This window comes from Pinus tabuliformis, chromosome 7 (assembly GCF_031772625.1).
Source record: "Pinus tabuliformis cultivar Carrire ecotype Pingquan chromosome 7, CPIR1, whole genome shotgun sequence".
Taxonomy (NCBI): Eukaryota; Viridiplantae; Streptophyta; class Pinopsida; order Pinales; family Pinaceae; genus Pinus; species Pinus tabuliformis.
Window position 1 is genome coordinate 1,318,102,832 of NC_142293.1, and position 19,174 is coordinate 1,318,122,005.

At 38.3% G+C, this 19,174-nt stretch overlaps 1 protein-coding gene across 1 annotated transcript in view; it reads right to left on the reverse strand.

Moving 5' to 3' along the window:
• LOC149252416 (ATP-dependent DNA helicase SRS2-like protein At4g25120) overlaps positions 1-19,174 on the reverse strand; it is a 429,434-nt gene that overhangs the window by 142,702 nt on the left and 267,558 nt on the right. The window contains exons 20-21 of the mRNA XM_089459690.1: positions 9,153-9,368; positions 8,943-8,981 (exon numbers count right to left, since the gene is read on the reverse strand). Coding sequence (XP_089315816.1) covers positions 8,943-8,981; positions 9,153-9,368 — 255 coding nt within the window. The remainder of the gene's footprint in view (positions 1-8,942; positions 8,982-9,152; positions 9,369-19,174) is intronic.

Below are 19,174 nucleotides of genomic sequence, written 5' to 3' on the forward strand. Positions count from 1 at the left end.
AATTTGCTTTATCTCACACCACAAATGAGGGCTAAACATCACCAATAAATAGGAGCCAAGGTGCCTTTTAGAGAGCAAGCCAACTTGAAATTTTGGGGGGAAATTGAAATTCAAAACTTAATTTAGTTGGAGCCAAAAACCCCTCGTTTAATTAAGGTCGACTTACACATTTAATTTAATTTCAAATTTTCACCTCTCCACAAAATATTTTAGCAATAAAATATTTGATTTAATTCTTTAATGAAAGTCCCTCTCAGTTTCATTATTTGATTACTTTGTTGACTAATGGGAAATTGCCACATCATCTCCTTTTGGGGAATTTGACCACAACAAGGGGGATTTTACCTTCTGAAGGGCATATCTTTCAAACCGTCAGGAGCTACGAGGTGTTCCATATACCGTTAGAATCTGCATGATGAGGACCATCCAATGAAGGTGATCTTGATCCCAAAATTCGTGATTTTCCATGTCATCTTTGTCAACAAAAGTGAGGCTTCTTCTATAACTGCTAGAGTTGACATCAATGATAACTACTTTTCAACAGTGTCTTGGGCCATGATGCCATCTGGGCACATCATCAATCAAGCTAACTCCCTAGGTTCTTGGCTCAACGTTTCAGAATCTATAGGTGCATAAGGGGCCATACATCCATTTGGAGGATGCTCAAGCTCCAACACTCATCTCTTGATGGGCAACGTTGTTGCTGCAAAGTCACAAGTGCCCTCACAGTTGGCTTTGACTTCCTCTTCAATGTGTTGCAAAAGGAATCAAGCTATACCTCAAGGAACATCCAATGTACCTATATGAAACCACCTAAAACATACACTCAAGATCAAATGAGAACAACATCATTAGGTAAAGAAACCATTAGAGTATCATACAAGACCATATTCAATGTTAGAGGCAGAATAATACTTCACACAAACCTCACCTTCAAATGTCCTTCTAGCCAATGATTTGTAAGCAAGTTATCATGCTTGTTTTAGGCATGATTATGCAATTAGCCTTATTAGTTGCTTCCAGTCCACAAGCGAAGGGACATTTCCTAGGTAAGCCCATCAATCAATAGATGAATGTGATAAATGTGGTGACATAATCGAAAAGACTTTAAGGAAGATGCCACAACCATGGTACCAGCTAAAGAAGGTAAAACATCTTCAGTGTAATGATAATAAGAGGAAGCAATCGTGGAGACATGAGATACCCCTTTCTTCAGATTATTTTCTAAACCCCTTTGCGGTGTTTTTTACTTTAATGATTTTCTTTTCTTTCTTGAATAGCTTGGATAACCAACTTCCTTTATGTTTCTCTAATCCCCTTTAAAGATGTAGTAGTTTATCACTCATTTGGGTTGGGACCTGCTACCCACCAAAAGATGGGGTAACCCTTCGAGAAAAAATTTCTCCCCTTTACACAACTAGCCAATCAGCAACCCCATGATGGTCAACACATAACACTATGCCAAGATGCTCCCCCTATTCCTCAGATCAGATCTCCCCCATTAGGCATTTCTTCTTGAAGGAAGGTGGGCCATCTATCTGCAGGTGCATTAACCATTCTTCCAACGATGTTCTTTCCTTTACTGTTATGAGCATATTAATATGGATCACGGGGCAAACTGGATGATCAACCAATTTCGAATGTATTCTTTCCCCCACACATAACCTGGGAAGTTAGTCTTTGACTCTAGTCCAGTGGGACCACCTCTAAGGCCTTACGGTTAAGGAACAACAATACTAGGGAAACACTAATTGATATAGCATGTCCAAGGTAATCGATACTCACCACCTTCCATCTCTCACCGTTATCCATCTACATTCTTTAAGCTAGAAGTCATGGGTCATTGAGATTGGCACTTTTCATCCACATCTCAAAAACATGGCCTCAGAGGTTGATGTAGCTAAAATAAAATTAAAAGCATATAAAGCCACAATGAAAGAAAATGTAAAATGCAAAATATGCTTAGGACAATAGAAGAAGAGTTGTCCAAGCCATCAAATCCAATTAAAGATAGCAGATTGTTGAAAATGCTCGATAATCAAGGGAGAGATGAAGTTGATTCAAGAGTGGAAAGGGCCATCTTTGCTTGTGGCATCCCTTTTAATGTGGTTCGATTCCCATATTTGCAGGATTTGATGAGAGCGATTAACAAATCCCTTCAAGGTTACAAGGGGCCAAACTATCAAAAAATCATAACAATTTAGAAAGAGAGGCAACTTCTTGATGATATTTCGAAACTAATTTGTAGCTCATGGGGTAGTATCAAGCTTTCCATTATCTCAAATGGTTGGACTAATACAAGACGTGGGCCTTTAATTAATGTCATTGCATCATCACTAAAAGGAGGCATGTTCATCAAAACAGAAGATTGTTTGGGTGAGGTAAAGGATAGTAATTTCATTGCTGAAATTTTAATTTCTACTACTGAACAAGTAGGGCCAAAAAATGCAAGTTATCACAGATAATGCACCTGTTTGCAAATTTGCAAGCTTAATTGTTGAGAGTCAATACAATCACATATTTTAAACTCCTTGCATTGTCCACAATTTGACTTTGATTTTAGAAGAGATTGAGACAAAAATAGAATGGATTAAGGAGGTTGTTGGAAATCGAGAGGATTTTTCTTATTAACAAATTTCCATTAAATGATAATTACTTGTGAATTTGACAACATTATTATTATTATTATTATATTTTTTCTCTTCATCAAGCAAGTACCATAAAAACATGAAGATCACAGAAGACAATAAAACACAAGATATAGGCTCCAAGCCAGGGAAAAACCCCTCCAAGGGGGAAACCCAAAAAATCTCTTCTAATAGAATCAGAACAAATGAGATAAACAAGACCCATATCCACAGAAATTTTGCTTCTAGATGCTAAGCCAAAACTTCCTTTCCTTCCAGCAAATTCATCAACAAGAGGTAGATCATCCACAAATCCTAGCTCTAAGAAGAAACTCTTGCTTGTAGAATTCGACCTCTCTCATCCTCTCTATCTTCTCTGAGGTTTTCATACCAAAACCATCCAAGTGTGTGTGTCCAAATGAGCTCCATCTACTCCCTATTTATATAGACTTGACGGGGTGCAAATAGACACGTCCATTGGGGCAGAGTTGACTTGACATGTAGGTAGACTTCGCATCTAGAGGGGTTTTTGTCCCAAAATTTACATTTAAAAATTCCTTTTTCCTTTTCTTTTACAATAGGTCCAAAATAGGACTTTAACTCTTCGACTCAAAAACCTAGAAGCATGAAGAACATGCTTATCTAGAAAAATAAATAATTTTCCTTTACTTTTCTTTTCCTTTTTACATAAAAATATATGAAGGTACAAATTATGAAGACCGAAAAAAGTTACATTCTCCAAGAGAGGTCACAGGGCAGACTAGGGAGATTATAAAATTCATTGCCAACCACCACCAATCTCATGAAATATATTGAGAATACTCCGAATTCGAGTTGTTGAAAGTTGTTGAGACAAGGTATGCCTCAAACTTCATCATGTTGTGTCGTGTTGTTGAAGTTAAAACTACAATAATGAGTATGGGGATGGGTTCAACTTAGGTTGTGTGGGGATAGGCAGATTCAGAGAAGGAAGTATGGTGAGGAGGGTTTTGATTCATGAATATTGGTGGAGCAAGATTGATTTCTTGCTCAAGTTCACATTACCTGCATTAGATCTTCTCTGAGATGCAGACACAAAGAGACCTTTCATAGGAGAGGTTCATGATGGCATGGATACCATGGTTGAAAAAATTGTGGAAATTATTACACAATAGGCTTCCACTCTTAATTTTGTAGATTTTAATTTTGCTAAACAACTAAGGTCCATCATTGTTACGAGGCGGAATGGCGTCAACACTCCATTCCACACTTTGGCACATGCTTTGAATACAAAATTTTATGATGAAGAATTCTTTGTTGAAAGCAATGGAAAGAGGAAGGCCCCACATAAGGACAAGAAGGTGGCCAATGGAGTGAAGAAAGGCTTTCATAGGATGTTTCCAGCTTCTTTACAAATTGATGTAAGGAAGTAATTTGCATGTTTCGATCTTGGAATAGAGGATTTTGCAGACATAACAGCTTTGGAAGACAGGAGGACCATGAATTCGGTTAAGTGGTGGACTTGTCACGGGGAAAATGGTATTTATTTGCAAAGTCTTCACACTCATACGCTTTCACAGGTGGTAATCTCTTCATCATCAAAACAGAATTGGAGCACCTATAGTTTCATTCATAGTGTGAAGCGCAACAAGATGGGATCGCAAAAGGAAAGGGGCCTTGTGCATCTACATTCAAACCTACACCTTGTTTCTCGTAGGGGTGAAGAATATACAAGTGGGCCTCATAAAGATTGGGATGTGGAAGAAAAATGTCCAGACTTAGATCTCTCTCTTTCTGCTCTTGATATTAATAGCAGTGGAGATACAAGTGCAAGCGAAAGCACTAGTAGAGTTGCCTCTTTTGCTAAACAAGCGTCCTGTTCTTCTTTGTTGATGAGGATGAGGATTTTTATAATTAATGATATGTTATTGTAGCCATTAACTGTCTTTAGCTCATGTTTCATTTTAGTTTTAACACATATAGCCTCACGTATAGAGGTTGATTTCGGAGACTTCGATGTAAAGCCTCATCCATAAAGGCTAATTTTGGATTTTTGCATCACGTAATCATCTATTGGAGTTAATATAGACTTGGCTTTCCTTCTAAAACGTCATTTTTATGTCTCATTCTTTCTTTTCTTGCAATATAGTGTGTTATTAACTCATTCATAAAAAATTATATATATATATATATATATATATATATATATATATATATATATATATATTCTTTCTTTTCTTGCAATATAGTGTGTTATTAACTCATTCATAAAAAATTATATATATATATATATATATATATATATATATATATATATATTGTAAAAATTTGATTACCCGAATCACCCGAATCACCACTGCAGCAATTGATTAAGTTCCTTCTATTTGTTAATTACTGAACAAATTATTTATTGTTTCCTATAGTAAACATCGGAACTAATACACTGCAATCTACACCAATTAAATTATAAGCGGAAACAAGAAAATGAACAAGAAAGAAATATACAACACATTACACTGTTGTTTCTGGACCAAAGTCCTTGGAAAAACTAGTGCAGCAGCTGAGGGTTTGTATTATTAAGCTGTAGTTTCTGATACAATCTCTGGATGCCTTGTTGGCTATCCAGTACAGAGAATATCACTAACAGAAGAATAGCGAGAAGTACCTCACACTATCACAAGCGATCCTAACTGATCCAGCCACAGAGTGACTTGCCCCTTGCTGCCTCTACGCAATCACTGTGTCATCCAAGCGTCACAGCGTCACTCCCTCTGTTGATTGATTTGCCTCCCAAGAACTTCGATTTCCACCTCCCAGTCTCACACCCTGGCTTCCGACTTCAGAAATCGATTCCTCCAACAAAAATACGGACCTCCTCAAGCCTCTGCGTCAACCTACACTGGGAAGCTCAGTCTCTGCGCTGCCTCTCCCAAATCTCTCTCTTCCACCTCTACTGAGTATTCCCGGATCAGGAGAAATCTCCAACCAAAACTATCCCTGCCCCTCACTACAAAAGATCACTTCGAATTCTCTTCCCGGCAACTGTTGTGCTTCAGAAATTCGATCTTTTGATCTCCACTCGATGTGTTTTCCAAATGCCCATCAAGCCTCCTCTTATAATCCTTCTATTGAGAACCAACAGCCCAGATTAGATCCTAATCAATGGATCATATCATTTTGGCTTGATCCTTGTCTTCTTCTAGAAGTTTCACCCACAGTTAGATTAATACCCTTAATTATTTTCATTTCCTAAGTTTAGACTTAGGCACCCATTAAAAATAATTAATTATTTTAATAAAATTGTCTACAGGTGGAATTTCCCATTTCAAAAACTTCTATACGTTTCAGTGTTTCATGAAACTTAGGGTGCTACATATGCAGCCAGTTTTGTACTTTCCATCATAGTGCAGACAATTTTGGGTCAATACAAAACAGGGTTTGGTTATGCCATGTGTTACAGCGCTTCAAATCTATTGGTTGAATCATTATAGCTTTCATTACAATGGTGTGGGCAGTCTTATTGCCTTTACTTTCATACTATTCAGTTAAACTACATTTCCATCTCTTCTTTCATCTTCGCTATTCTGAAAAGGAATCTCTCATATTATTTAATTTAAGCTTTCTTGTGTCCTTGGTTGCTTGCACACATATCAAGGAAAATTGCTTCACGTGTTGATCACTAGGAATAACCATGCAGATTTTCTAAGTATTGACAGTGCATGAACAATAGGGACACCCCCCTGTGTTGAAGAATCTAGGGCAAAGTAGTGCAGTGTGATTCTCCGTTACTTGATAACAATTTGTGGAGTATTTTTACTTTTACTTATTAGCTTATTCTACTTCTTCTTATTATTAGCGCATATGTGTATACTTCATCAAACTGCTGCCAAAACATAAAAACAAGAACACAAGATGTTGGCTCTCTGCCAGGGCCAAAACCTTTCTTCTCTTGAGAGGAAAACCCTTTAGTGAATTTCTCTTATTGAAGCTTCTATTGATCAATGCCAAACCCTAGACCCTTGACTAGAATATCCTTCAAGCACAAGTCAAGCCCTTTCTCCTTTTTGCACTTTGTTCCCCGGCACATAGGCTTCCTTCTTCCGGCACTTTGTTCACCAGCGATTCGTCCTCCTCCTTCTGGCACTTCGTTCTTCTTTCAACTTGTTAGTAAACCTTGTTGCACTTGTTCTAGAGGAGATACCTTTGATGAGACCCTTTTCCTATGATGATTCTTTCTTGTCTTCGCCAATCAATGAACTTGTATGACTGTAATGGAAGGGCTTCGCACGTGTGACTGTTTTCTTTGTGATTTAGACCTCTTCCTTCTTTGCTTGAGAGGACTCCTTCTACACTTGAGTGAGGGGCCTTATAGGCCTGCTTAGATTGCCCAACCAATGATGTTATGTGACTGTGATGATAGCACTGCAATGACCGCAGGAAGAGGCTTTGTTTCTCGCACGTGTGACTGTTTTCTACCCTAGAAAACAGTCCTCTCAACTTCGGCCTAGACTCTCCTTGTATGCTGCACTAGAGGCTCCCTTTCTTGTCACTTGATCACCCTTTTTCTTCCTTGTTTTCTGCACTAACTTCAGAGTTATGAATGCATTCTAATTGAGTGCTGCAATCACCCTAATATATAGGTGTCTGCTCCTTCTTTTAGGCCGACTTGAGGCTGACTAGATAACTTGAGGCCGACTTGACTTTTATGCTTCGGATTTCCTCTTTTTAGGATGTCGTCGCTTGGAGGATGCTTGTGACTTTGCTTGGAAGTATTCTCTTGGCCATAATACATACACATACAAGGTGTAACATGCCCTTAAGGCCTTCAACATTTCCTTTTGACTATTTGACTTACCTATAGCACTTTAACTAGTGCTAGACCTATTTCAATGAGCAAGAAACTCATTGACATATATTATAAAATAATATTCCTTATCTTGAATAAGTACAAATATCAAAAGTACATTTATGAAAACCGAACCTAGTTACATTTCCTTCAACAACCTGTAACTGGAGAAGCACCAAAACGAATGGAAGAGTAATTAGCAGTGACCATAGCCTAATTACTCAATTGTTCCCTAGGTTTGCTCAGAACAGATCTGAGAGATCATAGACGGCTATCTGGACATGTTTAATATCAGGCCACTAGGAAAAGAACTATTTTCATTCCTATTGTATTAATTTATTGTTCCATAGTTGAGTAGAGCAAGGAAGTGGGATAGTCTAAGTGAAATACAAGAATTACAAGTAAAGAAAGTACAAACAAACGACAGCCAATCACAAGGCCAATTCTATTTCCCTGTATGATGCAAGCGAATATAACTAGTAAGAAAGAGCTGATCAACTTATATTGAAAAACATTGAATTAAAAAGAACTTGTTACGATGCCTGCGTAGAAAACATATCCTTCCAGATCACGATAAGAATGCCTGGATATCCATAGTCAGTGATAAATCAATGATATCATACCTTGTAGGTCATTATAGTAGATAGCAAGGGCAGTTCCCTTAGAAGTGGAAATTATATCTGGTATTGGACTGCAATTTATAGAGATGAAGATACTTTAAGATAAAAAGGTGTATTGAAAAGATGAATAATGAGGCTAGCTCAATACGTATAGGTATTGGCCCAAGTATACTTAAGCTAATGTTGGTCAAGTAGTTATCAGAAAGGCAGCAGACTGTAAATTTCATGTAGGGAGGATAACATTCTTACTATAGGTAGGAAGGATAGCATTCTTACTATAGGTCAATTTTTTCCAGATACATAATCGCCTTCTTTAAAGCTTTACAAACACATTTTTCTCATATAGAAATAAATTATGTTTTCCCTTTATCAAGTATGTCCTTTGCTGCCTTAATCTTCCCATTCAATGACACTCGCAGGGTTTTAACATAACCAATGACCTTCATGCTTCGACACATCTCTATCAGGGGCAGAAGCTTATAATAAACATTAGGTCTATAGGGTATAATATGAAGGGACAAATGGGAAGAGAAACAAATAAGAAATGAACAATATCAAACAGATCAAGGAGGATGGATCTCATTGCAGTTTGCTAAAGGTAGATTTTCATTTGACAATTTTTGCAGCCACTGTGAGACTGCCACTTCTAAATAGCTCATATAGTGACAAGAAGTAAACAGACATTCATCTATAAAAATATATTACTGTAGACTTTAAAACAGAAACCATAGACCATAGATCAAGCCATTAAAAAAAGCTTGTTTCTATTCACAAACTACTTTTTTGTGAACCAAAAAAACCGTCCGAACATTGAAAAAAATATCATACAAGAACAAAGAAAACATCAACATCACAAGCTTTTCACTTCACCTTTACAATGAACACAGTGTCCCATTCCAAGCCTTTAGACTGCAGACAAACACAATTTTTAGATATTTGAAGTGACCACTAACTGTAGCTATATAAAAGGAAATAACTGAATCCATACAAAAATAAAAATAAAAACACATGGAACAGTAAGCCAATATTGGCTTAAATCATAATATTTTTCTGTCAAAACAGAACTAGAAAAATAGGAACCTGATGCATTGTAGTCAAAGTGACAGAATTTTGATTATGTTCTCTTCGACATCTGAAGTTTTCCATCTCCCTTGTAGACAGATAATCAAGAAAGACTTTAAGCACTGTCACACATCCGCCTTGATCATCTATGTTTGTACCCTTCTCATTTGTGCCCATGGAATTTAAATGATTGCATAGGAAATCAGAAACATCATCCAGAAGGTACTCAAGAACCTGCAGAAAGAAACTGCCAACTATCATCAAAAAAAGGAACATAAAATCTCTATTTATAAGAACAGTAAGGAACATTTATATCATTCAAAGATAATCTCAGCTATGAAAGGAGTAAGCTGCAAAAAAGGCAGTATACAGGACACCAGAATTATTACAACAAATCTACCACACACAAAAGTGTAAAGTCGCAAGCACCAAGGTAATAGCTTTGTGTAACTCAGAAAGGCTGCCCACTGTCACATCAGCTGCTCTTCCTCTCACTTTGTGCAATCTCTACTCTAACACACGGAGGTTATCCCTAAAGTATGATTATCAATGCTATGGAGTGGGGGCTTAAGGTGAAAATGAAGAGTAAGCCTTGATAAGACAAAGGTCATTAATGCTGTAGTACAGTACGTGGAAATGGAAGTGGACATGAAAAAGGGATATGGATAAGATAGAAAATTGAGCAAAAAGAATAAAAAAGAAAATGAGACAGCAAGAAACCACTTCCTATTTCCTATCAATCTACTTGGCCAATGGACTCATGAAATATTGCATGAATGAAAAAACTAATTTGCCACAATCACCTGCTTTGTGGTAGACTATAGGGTAGACATCGCTAATCTGCCACATCCACCTAGTCTGATGAAAAAACTAGTTTCGTTACATTCTTTATTTAGTCATATACTCAAGCTAAAAGCAACTAGGTTTTGTACAATTAACCCCAACCATCTGTTGAAAATACGCATGCAAAGCTAGACTTGAAGAGCTAGTTGCCACTCATGATGCAAATATGAAGTTGCTGATTTATTTAACTGAATTATTATTTCAAATCAACAATTTAGCTTCATCTTGCTTTATAGATGAAGGAAAATAACGCAGAAACAAAAACAGCAAATATACTAAGGGGGTTAGGTTCCTCATATTGACTATTCCAAAATGAATGGATTTCATTATTTGGCCTTCATATAACGATCATAACAAGGCAATTTCCACCAGTGCTGATAATATGGCCAAGATATCCACGATATTTTCGGCGAGCCGAAATATCACCAAGTAAATATCGTGATATTTCCTCTCCCGAAAATATCGCGATATTTCCGAAATATCACCGAGTAAATATCGTGATATTTCTCGGCAAAATATCGCACGACAATAGAAAAAATCACCGGGCAGGCTGGGCCGCGGCTAGAAAAGGGAATTTGGTCATTTCATTTGCTCATTTTGGTTTCTAAGTCTTGGAGAAGGAAGGGGAAAAACTTTGTGGTGGTTGTCAAGGAGGGATTGAGGATCAAACAGCTATTATCACCACCAACTAAGAATTTTTTGTGGATCAAAGATTGAATAAAAGTGAGACAAACTTCATTTCTTCCATTAACAAATATGTTCTTAAATACCCCTATGTTAATTATTTTTTTCATAGATTTAGGGTTATGCTTGCTTGCCTCTTTGCCTACCAACATTTTTCTTCTTTGTTTTTTCTTCATTTGCTATGATTTTCATGCCCATGAGCCAATGCAAGAGCTTTCTCCATATTTGGACAGCAAGCTTCATTCTTTTTTATAACTTTCTTATGCACCCTCTTATTGCCATTTTTCATTCACATTGCAAATAATGTAGTAAAAAAATTATTTTTTAAAATGAGGTGGTTATTATTTATTATTTTTTGTGTTGGGGTGTTTAATGCCATTTTTTTGTATTTTGGTGCCCTAGGTTTGAATTAGTTCACTACAAATATGCCAAAAGCCTTGGACCCATTTTGGGAGTATGGGGAGCCTAATGGTGGGACAAATCGGGCATATCTATCATGCAAATTGTGTGGGACCAAGATGGAAGGAGGGGTTACGCGATTGAAATACCATCTGGCTAGACTCCCTGGACATGATGCAATGCCTTGTATGGTTTTTGGTGCGGAGGTTATACAAAAAGCTCTTGAACTAGAGTAATACTGTGTGACATCAAAATATAGTAGAGAAAAATAGTGTGAAGTCTGTGAGAAAAAGAGCAAGTTTCAATCACATATTTCCAACATTAACAACTCATCACAAATATGAACTGAGGCAATTTGAGTTTGAAATTAGTTTAGGGTCTAGTATGAGATCTAGCATGTCAGATCCTCCCTCAAGTTAGGAACAAGGTTAGTTCTGAGAGGTCTCCTAGCTTCTTCAACCAATTACTCTCCCCCCAAAGCACCTACCCCCATTTGGATTCCCCCTTGACGCATTCAGCATCTCTTGCCGATTAGATAGTTACCAAACTAGGCCATCATAATGGACATCTACAAATAGTACACTCAAGTCACCTAGACCTAACCTCCAATGACCCTGAGCTCACAGATGCCCTTTTACTTAGAGAATTGCTACCACAAAATCAAGAAGGTCTGGTGCAAAGGCCCACTAGGCAAATCAAGACCTTCTGGCAACATGAGATCAGCCACCATTGTCACTTCAATGGCCTTTCTTCGGTTTAGTGGTGAATTAAATCCCAGAAGGTAGGCTTGACTATAAAGATCACCTAAGGATATTCAATAAGGAAGGATGTAAGGTGATGCAACGTCTAATGGTTGGGGAAAGGAATTGATGAAGCCAACAAGGCTAAGATAAGTTTCACCGAAGTCCAACCACACTTTCCTCATACCTTTTAGATATAAACGCGAGTTCTTATAAGATAGGGCTAAGAGATATTCAACAATATGACATGCAATGTCATATAACAACAAGAAGAAATAACATTTCAAGTAGAGATCAATAAAGGATTGAGGCTATCAATTAGTTACACAAGTTTTAGGGTAGGAAAGTGAGTTTTTAGTATTTATGGCTAAAACATGAACAAAACAGCGATAAAAGGGATGATGTCAACCTTAATTATAGGGTTTTACCTTGCAATTAATGCTAGATTTTGTATTTTTAAAGTTATTAAATGCAATCCCTATGGAGTGACCAGAACACATCAAAATAAAATTGCTATTAAATACAATTTTAAGAAAAAACATAACCCTAACTCTAAATACCTAGAAATTAGTGAAAAGAGAAAGAGAAAAAAAATTATATATATATATATATATATATATAGATAGATGGGGGTCAACACCTACTTGACTATTCCCTTGGTCTAATTGGGCAATGGAGTCTTTTAGGGAAAAATCTATGAAGACAGCCTTGAAGAACAAGGTGAGAGAGTAAAAATCTCTAATTAAAAACCCTAGAAACTTTCCTATATGGGAAATTTTAAGTTCAAGAGAGGCATATATCAAAGTTCTTTTGAAGGATTCAAGGAAAGCAATTTTACACACCATAAAGAATCAAGATTTCAAGAAAAATATAGAAATTTTAACATGGCACATAGAAACCCAAATTCACATAATATAGCATGCAAAAATGAAAGAAGATCAAAAATAAACTTACAATATTCCACAAAAATTCATAAATCAATTCCAAAGAAGTCTTATCATGCAAACTTCCTCTTCAAAAGACAATTCGCTCCACAAAACTACAATGCAGCCAAGTAGAAAAGAGAACAATAGCTAGTCAGCAGTTTCAAAGAGAGAGAAGTGTGTTGAATACCTAGTTTTAAAAACTTGTCTAGTCGAACCAAAAATTGGTCAAACCAGTCGGTTAGCTCCATGAGATATCAAACCGGTCCAACAAATCCGATTGGTTCGTTCATCAAAACCGATTGGGTACCAAATTGACCAATTTTGGTACCAAATCAGCCAATTCGGCCGATTTTTGTTAAAAAACGGTCGATTAGAAAGCCACATGGTTGTGTATGTTGATGGGACTCCCAGGTGGTTTTTGGAGGTGTTTTTTAGCAAACCATGGTAGGTTCCCTTCTAAATCTGCCCCCCTAAGCTTATAAAAGGATGCTTAGGCTCCTATTTTCCTCACACGCTTGATTTGAGTTTTGGAGCAAGAACAACAAGTTTGGAGGTTCATTGTCATCTTGGACAGGGTTGCAGGGGAGTGCCCCCCCTCGAATCCGCTCCCGAAGAGTGCTCTGCTCGGGAGCAGATCGGGAGCGACCTCGAGAGCGTGCTTCCGCAAAAAAAAAAATCGCTTCCTGGTTTATCTGCAAATTTTTTGTCTCAATGAAATTCCATACACATGTTTTTCAAATAAACAAGAGTTTTTAAGTAGGGCAACCTAATATTCAAGCATATGGCCCTAGTATTGATATGCATTTCATGGTAATGTTAAATTCTTCAAGTAAAAGTGACATTCTCCTTTATCTTTCATTTTCATCCTTTTACTTAAAGTTTTAACATTAGCATGAAATGACTCGGGATGTTTGAGAGTGGTTACGACCTCATTGGATTTCATATGGAGAAAGTAGAATTTTAGATCTCACTCAAAATCAAGCAAACTTATCAATTTTTCACGATTTGAGGATGGGGGGATTGCAATTTTTCCATTGGATTTTGTCATGTACTAGGGTATGGAACTCATATTTAATCAAGAGCACCAAGCCCTCTATCTACCTTAATGTTAGTGGCATTGGTTGTCGAACTCCTCTATCATGACCCTACTAAAAAAGTACCCATCACTCAAACAAAATTTTGACTTGACATGCTACATTTTTTCTATCTTATGTGAATTGCCTAGAGGGTGATATTAATGACAAAGATCCCAAGATAGGCAATGATTTTGATGATATGTAGCTATCTATTGTAGCATGATTTTATTGGATGGTAGAGGCCATCTAGAGCCTATTTGTTGATGTATTTTCCATTCAAAGATGGATTGCACTTCATGCTATTTCGGTTATGTGAACCCTTACATGTTATATAAATGAGAACTTGTAACTAGTGGACATCATTGATGAAAATTATAACTTCTAGATGATTGGCATTATATGGTTTAATCCATGTTTTTATGTTTTTTATATCTAATTCATCATTCCACTGAATTTTGTTGACATATATGCATCAAAATATATAAAAATATATATTATATAAAATTCGCTCCCGATTCGCTCCCAAACCAAGAGCTTTTGAAAAGGTCACTCCCCGTTCCCGCTCCCAAGTAACCTTGATCTTGGAGATAATTTGGAGTTGTCAAGTGGAGTTGTGGGTTTTGATCCCAATGCAGATCTGGTAGTTAAACCAAGAGCTAAAGTGAACTAGTAATACCAAGCATGGCACATGGTGACTCGTGAGCAAAGCGATATTTCTGCAGCTTGAAGAACTCGTGCTTCTAGTTCTGCTAGGCCTAGTGATGTTGCTCATGCTACTACTAGTACTGCTATTGAGGCTAGAGAGGAGTTTGAGGAGTCCTCAAACTCTGAGCTAGATGATGTTTATGTAGCTCCTGGTGATGATCCCATGTGTAGTAGTGGTGATGAGTTTGATGAGTGATCATGTCGATCAGTGATTTGTAGTAGGCTAGTGGCCTAGTAGCTTGAGTTGTAGCATTGTTTTTGGACTCAAGAGGCCATTTAGAGCCTCATTGTAGCATTGTTTTGGGACTCTAGAGGCCATTTAGAGCCTCATTGGTTATGTATTTTGTCAATGATATCATTGATATGTATTGCACTTGGTGCCATTTTGATATATGCAACCTTACATGGTATATAGATGAGAAGACTTTCCATATTTTGTCTCTAATGGTTTGGAATCATGGTTTGTAATCTTAAAAATATTTTTTTTCATTAAAATTAATTATTTTATGTATTTTTTCCAATTCTGGTTTATTGAATCTGGTTTCTTTCGGTTTGATCTGGTTCTGATTTGAATCATGGTGAGATAGGTGGTCGGTTCGCAACCCGGTTTCGGTTTTTAAAACTATAGTTGAATGATGATGATGATAAATAAATGATTAAGACTCTCCTTTATTTATATGAGGGTAGCCAAGTCTCATTTAACTAATTTTACAAGTAAAAGCCCTAAAACATGTTTACTTGAGCATTCAACTATATTAAAGCTCACAATCCAACCTTCAGATAGCTATAAAACATAACAATATGCCAAAATAACCCACATATGTGGGAATAAATGATCTCCACTATGACATCATCCTCCAGTAAAGGTATATAATGCATCAAGTATGCGAGGCAATGATGCAAGAGTGTTCTTAACTGCAAGAAATCCTCAAAATGCATGTGTACATCTACAAAAAACACCTCCTCCAACATGACATCATCCAAAAAGAACCCTACGTCACCCTTCCAAGGCATGTAGCAGTGACGTGGCACCATATAGAGCAAGTGGTGGCATCAAGGAAGTATGTGCTCTCCCTCCCAAGTCATCCCATTAAAAACTATGCTCATATCATCATCCATCAAACAAGTTCAACGCCAACCCAAGGGCCTCCTAGATCCATTTGGGCAGTCCCATGTCATCCCAGTAACAACCATCAAATAGGGTCAAGGCCAACCTGGGGGCATCTAAGGTCCATCTAAGCGTTGTTACAGCTCAAACTAGCAAGGGTCCTAGGAGGGGATCCTATAGAGCTACTACTAGGTCAAGTGGCAACAATGGAGCAATAGCCCATTGTCACCTCAGCTAAAGCTCCCTACTCTTTACGAACTTTCACCGATGGGAGGAGACCCAGTATAAGAGGAATCACAAGGATGAATAGATCAATGATGGGATGAGGAGTGATTCCTAAAGCCTATTCACAAGAGAGGCTCAGATTTTGGCTTACTTGCTTTGGAAGCAAGGTGATGGGCTCTCTAGGAAGGGCTAAGGGGATACTTAGACCTAGGGTTGAGAGGTATTTTCTTGATATGAGGTGCCCTAAACCCAAGAATCCTAGAAAAATAAGGTTTCTAAGCGGTCCTTGTGGAATTGGAGTTGCAAGGTTGCAGGACCACAAAGAAGCCCTAGTGGGCCCAAACAAGGTCAAGGGTTTGGGGTTGATCAACACACTAAGGGACTCAACCAATTTAGGGAGGAGAAGAGGATCAAAGGAATTAGATTTATTTGGAAAGTGAATGCAATGGTCCTTACTGAAGCCACTAAGCCAAAGAAAACGAGGGAAATGGTTCCCGAACTAGGGCTTGGGATATCTCGAGATTCCACTGCCGGCATAACCACAAATTTGGAGGACCTCTAGGGACTCACCAGCGCAACTCTACAACAATTTTCATCAACTTTTGATGGCTACAAAAAAATTCGTGTGATGCCCTAGATGGCCTTCTAGGTTAGGGCTTAGGAAAGAGGAAAAGGACGTGTAAAAGATATCCATTTGGTGATCACCTCGGACTAGACCAATGCCTAGCCAATTGGGAGAATGGAGTCAAATAAAATCAACGTTCAGATATGCTTAATTCCAACCAAGGAGTTCCCTAGCAACTTCGTATGGCCTAAGAAACAACTAGGTTACAAAGGAAAATTTATACTTCTTTATATTGCAAATGATGACCTATCAAGGCAACTTATGAACATTCATGTGCCTCTAGGACAATAATTCACCATACTTAAAATGATCATATGAAAAATCCCTCACAAATACAAGCCCAACAACTTCGGATAAAGAGAAACTACACCAACTTCATGAACGAAAATATTCCATAGGCAATTTATGAGACAATTACAAATAAGCATGCAAAAGGTACTCACAAGTATAGCGAAATTATTCCAATCATCAAAATGCAAAGAAATCGAAGCTCCAAGACAACACATTAAGCTCTTCCAAACATCGAAATGCATTAGATCTCCAATTCATCGTTCAAAAGGCCCAGCAAAATTTCCAAAAGAAACAAATGAGAGGAAGGAATGAGCCTCTCATCTATTTCTACAATCCATAAGGGGGTTTGAATAGCCTAATTAGCCTAATAATGTTGCAAATAATAAAATAATGTACAATAATGATATAACTTAGTAAACATAATGAGTCGTTGGGCCATTGAGAAGGCCTAGTCGAGTCCAAAGTGTGCCAATGTGTGAGAACAGGCTCAAAACATAGTGAATGACGAGTTGGCCCCTTGGTATCCAAGCAAGTCACATGTGGTGTCCCCAAGTGGGTGTGGGGGCACAATAACATCCTCATGGGTCTCCAAGTGGATCGATAATGCATGTAAATTATTTGAAAGGGCTAGGATGATGACATAAGCCCCCTCTTTGTCCCTTGTGGTGAGAGACATCCTCGTCTAGACGCTGGAACCTCTGCCAAGTGTGTGGTACAAGTGTGAAGTCGGTTGGGCATGGTGATCCAGATGCATCATCCTCATCCAAACGGTGGAACACAAGCAATCACTGAATGGTGTTTGGGATCCATGAAGTGCTCTCTATGATGGTGGAGGCCCATGGCTCTCTACTCTCACCCTACAAGTGCCAATCTGACCCTCTGGAGGGCTTGGACACGATATAGGGAAACCAAACCCCAAATGGAGACCCACCTGCAATCCTGCATACAACAAATCATTAGAGTAATCAACTAAAAGAGCTTACAAATTATGAAACACAAGTGGATACTTCATAATGGCATGCCCTTCCATAGTGGGCTTTGGCATGTATAAGTGTCTCCAAGCTCAATAAGGGGGTTAACCAAGGACCCTATTAGGTGGTTTCAGCCTTTAAAGGGGGTGACATGTCCATGGTACATCCATCAAGTGGTAGGTGGCATGTGATATAATGATGGGATGGAGTGGGGATCAGGGGAAGGCTCCAAGCCGCATGCCATGGTACAAGGGTAGCTATAATAGCTATGGTAGGGGGGAGCAATTGTGGTACATGAGTTACCCCAGCCTTTGTTTTTCCACCCTTCTTCATATGCCTTTTGCCTTTGATTGATTTTTCTTCATAATTGCTCGGGGCTCCAAGGAATGAGAGCATGATGTGTAGGATACAGCAGTAGATAGCCCCTTTACGGTGGCCCAGTTCATTACCCACTAGGAGTTGGAATAGTCATGGGTTCCTTAATGTGGAGGGGGGCCATCTAGGGCCCATAGGAACCAAGATGATGGCCATGAATAAGCGGTAGAGCTCATGTTTGTCATTTGCCCACGTGCTAAATTTGTATGTCCTGGCCATCTTTTGCATTTTGCAGTACATTTCCTATTGAAAGTGGCCAAATTATGCTTTTTCTTTTCTTTTAGGCTACATCAACTTCTGGGGCATTGTTCCTAGCCTAGCCCAAGGTGTGGTCAGGGGAGGGGGAGGCTAATCCATTGTGGACCCAAATGGGAAAAGTGATAAATGGGGTTAAAATGAGCGGAGGGGAGTGATGTACATGGTGTCAATAAGCGGGACCATGCAACCAAATTTGGGATTTCCTATGTAGTGTCATCCCTAAAGCTAATAGCCAGTAAAGGAGATCTCACGGTACTATGATACAAGGCTATCCACCAAATCAGGCATTGGGGACAAGAGTATAGACCTAGCCCACTCTTTCCGTCGAATCTCCCCACCAATCCATGCCCAAAAGTGTCCATGGCAAGTAAACAAAATTACTCAACTATACCAATGAAAAGTCAAAACTTTGGTGTCAGGAGACCCACCTTCAAACATACAATCATAACAGATAGGTGAGGGACCACATGGCTGGCTCAAATGGCGGAGATAGTGGTACATCAAGCTATCTGGTGGTTGCAAGGGGTTATTGGCTGCAAGCTGAAGACCATCTAAGAGAAAAAATTTCTCCTATGGGTGTCACCCACAAAGTGGTGGGTAATAGGCACATCATCAAATAGTCCAACGCTCAAGCTCTCAAACTCGGTGTTTCAACATCTGAAGGCACATCAGGAGGTGTAGAAACATGTAAAAGCTTCACAAGGCCCAATGCTCATCTCTGGATGGGAAATATTAGGGCCACAAGCTCATCTTTGCTCTCATATTAGGGAAAAGTACCTCCGGAACGTGTTGGAAAGGAATTAAGCTATCGTTC